At 39.4% G+C, this 12,503-nt stretch overlaps 1 protein-coding gene across 2 annotated transcripts in view; it reads left to right on the forward strand.

Annotated features, from left to right (window-relative positions):
• Positions 1 to 12,503, forward strand: part of MAGI2 (membrane associated guanylate kinase, WW and PDZ domain containing 2) — a 699,411-nt gene that overhangs the window by 650,037 nt on the left and 36,871 nt on the right. The window contains exons 16-20 of one of the 2 annotated variants that reach the window (XM_042815702.1): positions 60 to 245; positions 2,756 to 2,826; positions 2,893 to 2,999; positions 6,151 to 6,391; positions 8,300 to 8,443. In XM_042815702.1, the coding sequence (XP_042671636.1) occupies positions 60 to 245; positions 2,756 to 2,826; positions 2,893 to 2,999; positions 6,151 to 6,391; positions 8,300 to 8,443 (749 nt within the window). Of the gene's footprint in view, positions 1 to 59; positions 246 to 2,755; positions 3,000 to 6,150; positions 6,392 to 8,299; positions 8,444 to 12,503 lie in introns of both variants that reach the window. The other variant, XM_042815700.1, reaches the window with a different exon arrangement.

Below are 12,503 nucleotides of genomic sequence, written 5' to 3' on the forward strand. Positions count from 1 at the left end.
TTTGTAGCACCACCACTTACTGCTGCGTAAGCTAACTGTGACTATTCTTCCTTGTCTAGCTGTACCCCATAAAATAGGGCGGATAATTGATGGAAGTCCTGCTGATCGCTGTGCAAAACTTAAAGTCGGAGACCGGATCTTAGCTGTGAATGGCCAGTCTATCATTAACATGCCTCATGCGGATATTGTGAAGCTAATTAAAGATGCAGGTCTCAGTGTAACACTTCGCATCATTCCTCAGGAGGGTAAGTCAATGGCCCTTAAAAACAGGAAGAAAATTTTGAGTAGCCTCCAATTAGCTTGAATTATGTCAGTGCTTGAAAGAACATCTTTTGTTTCACATTCTCAGCCGTAACATACAGTACACCAAAATTACAGCCTTAGAATCAGCTGGAATAATATCTGAATTCTTGAAAAGGTTTCTTGTTATGCAAAAGGTATTCAAAGGAAATTTGGAGAAATCTGAGAGAGAACAGATTAATAGAAATTCAGTTTTCATGTCTTCTGTAAGAACTGCCTTTTACATGGAAAAGCATCCTATAAAAAAGCAAGATTTCAAGTTCATGTCCTTTGAACAAAACCTTCAAGTCAGCAAAGTGACTGACAAGGCACTGCAATGGCTGTCACCAGGCATGTTCCAATATCAGCTACCTGTGACAAAGTGATGTGAAAGAAGAGTTCAGATTTGGTAGTTTCCTCCACATGTGCAAGGATAAGAGAACAAGGCAGGAAAGACATGAAACTATAAATATCTCATTTATAAGGTGAGGATAAGGAGACAGATTAATTATTCTGATCATTACTGCACAGGCTTATCAGTGGAGGTCCTTTGATGTTGGCTTCATGGGTTTTGAAGTTGATTTCAGGACTTTTTGTAGTTTAATGGTCTGATTACCATCAGAACCAAGAGTCACATACACGAGGTAATGCAATTACTTAATTACTTGAGTGACTCTCACTTTCTGCTGTTGCATCCAGCAACTGGGTGAGGAATTAGCCTGACACTGGCCATGGATTGTCACTGAGGGAATGTGCCTATTTTGCTAAATGAGCTCAGTGAAGGGAAGAACACAGAAACACAGAAGCCCAGAATTCACCCCAGAGAGCTGCAAGAACAGTAGTGTATGATCACCAGAGGTCAGTCTTGTGAGCAGCTACAAACTAGTGTTTTGCTGTATGCAGTCCATGCAGTTTATTTAGGCTTTCCTTGCACACTGAATAATGCATATTAGCAAATTACTGACGTGTAAGTATTTCCCATTTGAGTAAATGGGAACGTTAAACTAGAAGGAAAGCAGATGCAGTGCTACAAGCTGCTCTCGGTTGCTGGTGGAGCATTGTGTGTGCAAGGCAAGGCTGCCCCGTGTGGCTGGGTGACATTGGATGCCTCATTTGCCTTCTGGGATTAGCTTCCCAATTTATAAATCAGGAAAAAAAATCTAATACCTCTGTAATGTACTTTCAGGTGAAAAATACCATATAAATGCAAAACAGTTTTAGAAGCAGCTTATGATTTGACTTGTTCATCCATAGTTATGAGAGTAATGTAGAAACCAAGGACAATATTCTCAGTCTCTGCCTCTGAAACTCTGCAATACAAAAGAGGCTCACAGATGCAAAATGGGCAATTAAAGCCTTAAGCATAGTAATTACACAGACAAGTATTGCTTATGCCTGCATGAGGAGCGCTTTAAGTGCAGATATACAAGCTTTTTTGACGATTAAGCCTAAATTGAAAAGATTTTTAATAAAGCATCCTAAACTTTTAGAACAATTATGAGCATAAATTAAAGAAGCAGAAAGCTGTTATAAGCACAGTCAAATGAGACAAACTCACTTGTTACAAAATGTAAAATAAAATAGTTCAAAATTCAAACTAGATTCAAATGCAAAGATCTGGGCAAGATCTGGATCTTGCCTACCTATTGTCTGGCCACACTGGCCTCACTCATTTTGTTGCAAGCAGGAATAAAAAAAAAAAAACAGTGTATACTTTGCTGTTGATAATGTATACATGATGACCTGTGCAGTTCTCCATCCTCTGGCAATAGGAGTTTCTCATATGCTTCCGAGCAATGCTGAGCCAGTGTGCTGGGAGAAATACATTCGATATAAGTTTGATGCCAAATGTGTCTTCGGGGTGAAATGTGAAGGTAGAGTGTAATGCCTGATTGTAGAAGCCATCTCCCAGCCCAGACTCTCCATCTTTTTGAGTTTTACATTGTTTGGAAAAAGGAAGACTGGTTTTCTGCAGTGTGAAGCCCTGGTCATTTGGCATCAATAATATTTTACTGTTCACAGTCCCAAAAGATGCAAAAACTACAGGGAATTCTTGTTGAGCTCAAAGAGCAGTGCACGAGTGGTTTAGCTTTCATGACAACATCTGTCATCCCATAATAATGCTGAGAGCACTAAAATCGTTCATTTTCTCAAAATGAAAAGTTTTCAAATATCAGTATTTCCAGGCTTTCGTAGCAACCATGACGCATGGAAGCCATTTGCCCTGTTCATTTGGGTTTTAAATAATGAGGTTGTCAACCAGAGCTGCAGAATTGGCCAGGCTTTCAGATCTCAGAGAATACCAAGAGGAGCCTATTAGCCTCAGACGTCTTAAATTGTAATTATAACCCAAGAGAGCAAAAGGGACAAATCATACATTTCTGGAGTGCAACTGACAATGGTCATCAGCTACCTTTGCCCTTTGTTAAATGCCATTCTGTGACAGCTTTTTAATCTCTGGCTTCCCGTTATGCAGAGTTGAACAGCCCAGCCTCAGCACCCAGCTCAGAGAAGCAGAGCCCCCTGGCCCAGCAACACAGCCCCCTGGCCCAGCAGCAGCAGCAGCAGCAGCAGAGCCCTCTGGCCCAACAGCAGCAGCAGCAGCAGCAGCAGCAACAGCAGAGCCCCCTGGCCCAGCAGCAAAGCCCCGTCACCCAGCACAGCCCCGTGGCACAGCCCACACTCCCACAGCCCCTGCAGCTGCAGGGACATGAGAACAGGTAAGAAAATAGCAACTTCACGGCCTGCAGTTCCCTCGTGGAGATGGCATGGTCTCTAACACCCAGTGCTGCTGGGATCATGCTCACAGGTGGTAAACTGTGCTAACATGTCTTCTGCGAGTAGCCTGGGCTGCACCAAAGCAGTGTGGCCAGCAGGTTAAGATTCTCCCCTTCTACTCCACTCTCATGAGAACCCATCTGCAGATATTGCACTCAGCTCTGGGGTTCCCAGTATAAGAAGAACATGGAGCTGTTGGAGTGAGTCCAGAGGAGAGCCACAAGGATGCTTAGAGGGCTGGAGCACCTCTCCTTAGAAGAGAGGCTAATGGAGCTGGAATTGCTCAGGCTGGAGAAGAAAAGGCTTTCAGGAAACCTTATAGAGGCCTTGCCATAACTTAAGTAGCCTACAAGAAGGCAGCAGGACTCTTTAGCAGGGAGTGTTGTGATAGAACAAGATATAACAATTTTGAACTAAAAGAGGGAATAATTAACTTAGATAGTGCAAAGAAATTATTTCCTGTGTGGATGGTGAGGCATTGGAGCAACCTATAGATGCCACATCCCTGGAGGTGCTCAAGGCCAGGCTGGGTGGGGTCCTGGACAAACTGATCTAGTGGAGGAGTCCCTGCATATGCTAGTGGGTTGGAACTAAATGGTCTTTATGGTCTTTTCCACCCCAGTTCTGTGATTCTGTGGCTAATATTATTCTTTATAGAGATCTGCCCAAACTTCTTTAAATATCTACTGGGATCATGTTTTTACTAGGGAGCTGAATACTAGCATATTCCCTGCTAATCATTTCATAAATAGCATAGGACTTTCTTACTATGTTATCAGTCACAAAGCAGATCTATCAACATGGGATGATGATATGGCCTTTTTCCCATTATCTTAAGTGTCATTTTCTTTAGCTCATTGCAGTTCTGGAGTCACGAAGATATTTTTTATTAAAGGTTTTCTCCATGGTGCATAGATTTCCAGCCAATTTATCGTGTATAAGTAATTTATGTGCACTGAAAAAGTTTATCAGACAGGGGACAGATGTGTTAAATGCTTAATATATCAAAAGCACACTCATGCTATGCAATGATACAGCTTTCTGTGATCTCCAATCAACGCTATTTAGTCTTCAGATTAATTTTTGGTGTGTGAAATGAAGCTGATTGTGCTGTCTTTATGCTAATCTTCAGCAACTGACATACGTCAAGGCCCTTGTCCCCATACAGTAGGTACTGGTTACAGAATTTTAACTTTTTGCTTCTGGAGATACTTGAGTTCAGTTGTTATGCACTGCACCCTCCAGTTTTTCTTGTTCAGCAGATGTAGTACCTTCACTTGCCCAAAAGAGTTTTCTCTCAATTAGTCACACTTGGCAGATTTCTTTCCATTATATTTTATTGAATATTTCTCCAAAAGTGATCAGTTTTTACAAGGCATGCACTTCTGACGAAATGCAGTGTACAGCTTTCACAAAAGTCTCTCTGGGTAACTGTAAGTCAATATTTAATATCTGCTGATTTGGGAATTTTCAAGGGTGATCTGTAAACGTTACTAATTAAAGTTTCATAAAGAAATTTTGTAATGGTTTAACTGAAAGTCATGATCTATAATTGGTCATTAGTCCATTTACCTACTCAACAGCTGTAAATAAAAGCATTCTCATCTTAGATACAGCTGTGGTAGAACACTGAGAACCTGCCTAAGGTTGACTCTTAGTCCAGAAAAAGAACCACTATTGCTAATTGTAAAGTGACTGTTACCAGATTTTATAAATATGATTACATCTGGTTTGTTTAGTCACATATATTGCTTCTGTATCAAAATTAAAATACTAAAAGATGCTTAAAACTCATAGAGATCCTAATCAGTATTCTTTATTTCACTGTTAATAAGGCTCAGTATCACATTAAGCCTCTTGTTCTCCATCTTCTTTTTACATGGGATTAAGATGCTGAGTAAAGAAAGTGAGAGGATTGCATGTATACATGCAAGTCTTACTGTAGACACTGTGGATGTACAGGTTTTAAAAGATTGTTTGGCAGCAGGCTATTTCCATTTTCTCATAAATGCTAAAGGAAAGTAGTGGTTCTGGTACTTTCGTGTCTGGTCAGAGACAGAGTTAATTGAAGTCAGTGTGTAGGAAGACCTGCCAGAGTGGTTTTGTAACTGCACTATCAAAGTAACAAAATTCTGAAACGTATCTAAAACATTCCAAATTGTTTGGATCGATTACTTATCTTCTCAGAGATAAATTAACATGAGCAAAACCAATGCTCACCTTCATCCAGCCATTTATTTCAATCAATAAATTCTTTTCGAAATTGCTTTCACAGTCACATACACACGCAGTCACTTGGTCAGCTGCAGCACTACAGAAAGTCCCATTTTCTTTGAAATGTTAGAACTCATCTTCCTTTAACCAGCTGACAATTAAAGCAATATTTTATTTCTTATTAATTCCTCATTAACCAAATTTGTTTTCCTTTTACCCTGTGTGACTTCTTTCAATAACTACTGATTATGTTCTGTGGGCTTGCAGCCAGGCACTATTGCAAGGTGCATGCAGTAATAATAAACACTGTATTAACGTGTTTTGTATCAAATGCCTTCCATTAGAAAGTTAGCAGCTAGTAAAAAGAATGCATCCTTTTTTAACCTTTAGAAGTTCACAATATTAATGATTTATGTCACTGAAGCAGAGGGGCTATGAAAGTCTGCACTGTTGTTTCATTTACTCTATAGAAATCTTAATTCCGGAGACAGAATGTCATAAACTTAGTGGACTCTTTTAAGGTAAGCATTGTTGGGGTTTTTACATGCAGTTTCATCTTTCAGGCAGGCAAGATAAAAGGGAATCAGGATGCTTCTTTCTTTGTCTTTCCCTCTGAGCCTAATCCCAATCTCACTGATAGCAGCTGGAAAATTACACAGTATGACCTGAGGGAGAAATGCTTATGCTTGTATTTCAGAAGCGCTTGCCGATTTTGGATGCCTCAACTATTTACCCTCAAAAGTTTTGCTTATCTGTGAAAATTTGCTCTGTGGAATTTTGCAGCCAGGCAATTTGCTTTTACTCCTGGATATGGCATGTAATGCATATTTCTTCACACTTTTGCTGCTTTCTGAAATGAAGCCATTTTGCCTTTCTCAGTTATAGGTCAGAAGTAAAAGCCAGACAGGATGTGAAGCCTGATATCCGACAACCTCCATTTACAGACTACAGGCAGTCTTCAACTGACTACCGCCAGCCTCCCCTGGACTACAGGCATCCTCCTGTGATGGATTACCAGCAGCCACCACCCCTTGACTACAGGCAGCCACCCTTGCTGGACTACAGGCAGCACTCTCCCGACACCCGGCAGTACCCCCTGTCAGACTACAGACAGCCCCAGGTACAAAATGCTGACAGCTCTCCTCAATGGAAAGCTGTAGTTGGAAGAGAGAGATCATGTATTATTAAAGCAGCTGATGTTACAAGAGGAAAAGGCACCTTCATTGTTTTTACACTGAGTTACTGTTTCTGTGTAGAGGACATGAATAAAGAGCCATTAATATTAATGAAGAACCTTGTGATCTGCCAAATAATGCTGCATTTCTAATTGTGCGACTACAGTGTTAAATAAATGCTGTTTTTGAGGTACTGGAGAGGTAAAATCAAAGTTCTAAAATAAGCTGTCCGTGTATCAGCAGAAGTATTTAGGTGAGATGGCATTTCTAAAGCATTGCTGAAAATCAAGACTTTATCTAATCCAAATAAATAAATAGGTAAAAGTGAATCCTGATCTATAAAATTACTTTTTTTGTCAGTAGTAGTCTGGATGAAGAGAAACAAGCTTGTGCAACCAGTTTCTATGAGATCAGGCATGATCTCACAAACTCAAATAAATATTAGATGAACCTTGGAAAGGACTATGCTGATGATAAATATCTACTGACACTTGTGAAGGTTTAAGGATCTAGCTTAAAGTCCTGATGAAAATATCCTCCTTTCTTCTTACATGTATGCAAGGGAAAAAAAAAAAAAAAAAAAAGAAAAAAAAAAAAAAAGGGCCACAAAGGTCAAAAATGTATTAAATAAGAGTACGTTTTTCTGGACACTGTGTGCTGAAACCATATGTAGACATTATTTTTGTGTCTGTGTTTTCCATGCCTTGCCATGCCATGCCTGTGTTTTCCATACATGAACTCTATCAGTGAAAATATCCAAATTCTTAACTGGAATCCAGAGAAACTTCTGAGTTAATTCATTTCTGTTTCAAAGAAGGAAATATCTGTCCCTGTGTCCACAGCCTTAGAGACACTGTTTAGCAGCTAGAGATTGCCTAGGCTGCCCATTTCTCCCTGATCTATTTAATTCTCTGTCCACTGGTATATACAGCTCAAGTTTGCTGTTGTTTTCCTCTTGATTCCGTGACTTTTGCACATTTGGCTGCCAGTGAGTGGATCAGCAGCAACAGAGCAAGTTCCTACTGAGACCCCTCTGTGGTACTAGTAGTTCAGATCTGCCAAGGAAAACCTGGAAATATGAATCTCAGTCCCTACAGGATGCAGAACAAATGAAGTTCAAACCCCTCACTTCCCACCTCCTCCTCAAGGCACATATTTTACCTGAAGTGAGGAGATTTGCTGCTCTTTGTGACTCCATGCAGTCCAACCTACTGAGCAAGATGAGTTGAAGCACTGGCACAGATTGCCCAGAAAGGTGGTGGATGCCTCGTCCCTGGAGACACTCGAGGGGCTCTGTGCACCTGATTTAGCTGCAGGTTCCCTGTTCATTGCAGGGGAGTTGAAGTAGATTGCCTTTAAAGGTCTCTTCCAACTCAAACAGTTGTATGATTCTATAAGTTCTGCCAGGAATTTAGGAGGTACCACTACTACTAATTTTTGCATTATAACGGTGTTTGTACAGGAACTGCCTGCTATCCCACTTGCCAGATCAGAACTTCTGTATAGACATAAAACCTTGCCCTTTGGTACCATGACAGTGTTGAGGGTGAATGTGGAAATCACCCTGAAAGTTTTGATTCAGATAACTGCTGCGTGACATCATTTCAGGATAGTTTAGATGTAGGCATTTATATTTGCTAAAATCCAATTTTAATGACCAAAACAGTTGTTCTTATTCTCATCTATCCTGACAGTGCAGAATTATACATTGAAGGTGCATTTGCTTGTATTAACGAGTAGATGCATATTTGAAGAGATGTATTTTAAAGTTTTTTTAATGCCTATTATGTCACTGATTATTATTATGATTAATTGTCCTCCGTTTTGTTGTTGTTGGTTTTTTTTCTGTATAGGACTTCGATTATTTCACCGTTGATTTAGAGAAGGGAGCCAAAGGTTTTGGGTTTAGTATTCGAGGAGGAAGGGAATACAAAATGGATTTATTTGTGCTGAGGTTAGCAGAAGATGGACCAGCAATAAGAAATGGAAGGATGAGGGTAAGTAAAATTATAAAAAGCTTGTCAACTTTAACTGATGTATTTGGGATGGGATCAGACAGATGGGGTCAAATAGAAAGTAGTTTTTTTCTGATTATGTTTTAAAGAACCAATACCAAATGCCTGCAATAAGACAATCTTGTTGTGAATGAGTTGAAGAAACAACTTGAAATCACATAGATTCTTTGTGGAAGAAATGCATTAGTTTTTGTTGATAATAGCTTTTATTTCGTTGTACTTTTTTTTTCTTATTCTTGCACTCATATCAAAGCATCTTCAAAATCTCTGTGGAAGCATTTAGTACATCTTTGATAGTAATATTGGCATAAATAACAGTTATTTCTCTAGTCACAAAAGCAGTGATAACTGTGAGAAATTTAGCTGATAGTTATGATACTGAAGACATGGTCTGTGTTAATTTACTAACTTAATCAAATTGCTTCCTATCCTTTGATGATTTTGTTTATTGATATAATTCAACCTGTAGGGATCAGTTTCACTATTTGGTGATACACACCTCTTATTGCATTTGTGTCCTTTACAGTAGTAATAACAAATTTTGTAAATGCTGTGATTGTTAAATGGATTCTGTTGCACAGTCATAACAATCTCATCATTCATACTGAAAAAGCATTTCTGTTAGTCTGTGTAGAATTAGTATTTTTCTGTTGGTTATTTTTTAATTCACTCTTAATCTGCCACTTTGCAGAATTCTAGGATTAATTCAGTCCTCAGTTGTAGCATGGAGTTTAAATTCTTGACACTGGGAGCTTGCATAGAGAAGAAAAGCATAATCAGTTTCTGCAAGATGGAAGCCAGATGGGCAACAGGAAGTGGAGAACTATTTCCACAATGTTTGCTGTGTGAAATTGAACAAGGCTGCATTAATGTTGCAGCTAGAACTTAAGCTGAAAAGCATTTTTGGTGTTATCGTTCTTTCCTGCATTAAACAGTTCCATGAAACTTGGCTGCTCTTAATAAAAGGCCATAAGCAAGATGTACATTATCAGACAATGTGACTCAAGATCTGGAAAAAATTATGCATTTAATAAACTCTGGAATCACATATATGGAAAAAATATTACTAAGACAACAGAACTTGATGTACAATGCTTTTAGAGACGTTCATTTCAAGTAATAATGTGTATCAGTCAAAAATAATACATTAAAATCTGTGCATCATTTGAATAAACTAGTACCATAGAATGAAGTTATTCACCATGTGAGCAGCATAAATATACAAATACATATATATATGTATATATATGTATATGTATATATGCTTAATATGTATTATTACACAGCTTTTTTCAATTTCATTAGGAAAAGTCCTGTAACTTATCATGAAAAATGTTAATTTATTTTCTAAAATAGCTTATTTTAAATCTTGTTGATGTGGCCACAACATATAGCCAAGTCTAATTCTGGACAGGTAGCTGAAACTTGGAGTTTTCTCTAGCCAGAGTTTTCTCTCATAAGCACCACTCTTTGAAACCAGCTTTACCCTCCATCCCAGTCATTGATGCTTGGGTTGTATTCTCCTGTTTAATACTTATTTTAACCCCCTCAGTAAAAAACTTCCCCCGATATCTAATCTAAATCTCCCTTTCTTTAAAACTATTCCCCCTTGTCCTATTACTATCTATTCTATACTGTCTACATAAAAAAAAAAAAAATTTCCTCATGTTTATAAACTCCCTTCAAATACTGGAAGGCAGATGATAGGAAGAGAGACAGAAATTGGAACACCCTTCTAGTTTCATCTTCGGTATCATTTGAATTCCAGTGAAGCTTGGTGCAGATGAGAGAACTGACTCACAGACTGAGGATAGCAAGTTCTGTGATTTATGGGTTTCTGCTGGCCCGGACAGAGCTGTCTGTCTCCAAAAAGAATTATGGAAGGGGGAGAAGGTTTCGTAAAGCTTGTTACCCCATTTGCATTTCCAGATAGAAGTCTTGATCTTACTTTCCCCTGGGAATGGCATGCCAGGCAGTTAGTGTTTTTATTGGAAACAAATCCACAGAGAAACTCTCCATTTTAGGACTGCAAGATCTAAAATAGTCTTTAATTGCTCTTCATGACCAACTGAGCCTTCTTCTTCAATTTTCTGCTGATTTGTTCTGGGAACCTGAAAGGTGGAAGACTACTGATTTGATGTCATACAGAGTTCATCAGTCTCAGCTGCATATTGCTTTTCCACCGAAGGACCACTTTCTGACAACCTATATATATATACTGCAGTACATTTTAAGGTTTGACAAGTTATTGCCTTAAAAAACAATTTTAAAACTTTCACAGTCTCAGTGCCCTACTCTTGGTCCTGGTACTTTTACATGCACTCAGTCTTTTGCTTGGGCTCATATACTCTCTGTAGAAAGCAGAAGAATAAATCCTCATTTAACTTGGACTCATCCGTCACAAGCCATGGGAAGGAAACATCCATCAAAGGACACAGAAGTCTGCAGTGCAAGTGTCCTCTGCAGAGGCTGGTAAACTATTCTCAAACAGTGTTGGATAGTCAAAGCTATAATTACGTAACTTCATATAGATCCATATGTTAAGTCAAAAACTATGGTTAATATTGTCAGGATTTTACTGCAAATCATGGATAAGAGATACAAAGATTCATTGCAAAAGACTTCTGTGGAATGTACAGCTAGTACAGATTCCTCTTAATTCTATCTGTGGAGCAGAAATTAAGCTACAATTGGCAATTCTGAAGCCTACTACAGCAACTGTTTACAGAACTTGAAAAATGTAGCTTAAAATACTTTCAGTGAAACAAATGAATTTTCATAAATAGCAAGATAGCTTAGAAGTATTGAAGAAAACTTTCATTAGATATAAGGAAAATGATATAAAAGAGAAAATTGTTATCAAGAACTTTGAATGTGAGGTAGATTCTCTGAGACCTTCTGAGTTCTAGCCCCAGAGCAGAGCAATAGTATGGCATATGCTGTAAGGAACAACAGTGGTAAATTGAATCAGTCATCAGAGTTGAGGAACATAACACTGAAGATGTGGAGCACAGTCCTTGGAGCTTTTGGAGATTAAGACTCTACCAGCAACAATTTTACAGGTCTATTTAAATGAGTCTTATGATAGCTCATATTTTTCTTCATCTCATACTGAGAACAATGATCAAGCATTCCCCCTTGTCTTATCACTACCAGACCGTGTAAGAAGTCAGTCGCCCTCCTATTATAAGCTCCTCTTTAAGTACTGGAAGGCCACAATGAGGTCTCCCTGGAGCCTTTTCTTCTCCAAGCTGAACAAGCCCAGATCCCTCCACTTTTTTTCATGAGAGGTGATCCAGCCCTCAGACCATATCTGTGTCCCTCCTCTGCACTCTTCTTGTGCTGGGAACCCCAGGCCTGAATGCAATACTCCACATGGAGCCTCACAAGGCTAGAGCAGAGGAGGGACAATCACCTTCCTCTCTCTGTTGGCCACCCTTCTTTTGATGCAGTCCAGGATACAGTTGGCCTTCTGAGCTGCAAGCACACACTGCCAGCTCACATTCAGATTTTCATCCCTCAGGACCCCTAAGCCCTTATCCTCAGGACTGCTCTCAGTTCTTCTCCCAAAGTGTACTAATATACAGGACTACCCCAACTGAAGTGCAACATCTTTCACTTGGTCTTGTTAAACCTCAGTAGTGCCAATTTTCAAGCCTGTCTAAGTCCCTCTGGATGGCATCTCTTCCCTCTGCTATATCAACTGCACTAATCAGCTTGGTGTCCACAAACCGGCTGAGGGTGCCCTCAATCCTTCTATGTCATTGATAAAGAAGTTGAAGAGCACCGACCCCAAGACAGAGACCTTGGGGACACCACAAATGGCTTACTTCCACCTGGACATAAATCCGTTGACAATGACACTCTGGCTGTGGCCACCAACCAACTCTTTATCCACCAACTAATCCAGCCTTCAAATCCATATCTATCCACTTTAAAGATAAGGCTGTGATGGGGACCGTATCAAAGGCTTTGATGACACCCCATCGTAGAAGGCCACCACACTGGTCAGGCATTATCTGCCCTTGGTATAGCCGTTCTG

The sequence above is a fragment of the Centrocercus urophasianus genome, unplaced genomic scaffold, assembly GCF_019232065.1.
Source record: "Centrocercus urophasianus isolate 14NV4802_14NV808 unplaced genomic scaffold, USGS_Curo_1.0 seq_15, whole genome shotgun sequence".
Taxonomy (NCBI): Eukaryota; Metazoa; Chordata; class Aves; order Galliformes; family Phasianidae; genus Centrocercus; species Centrocercus urophasianus.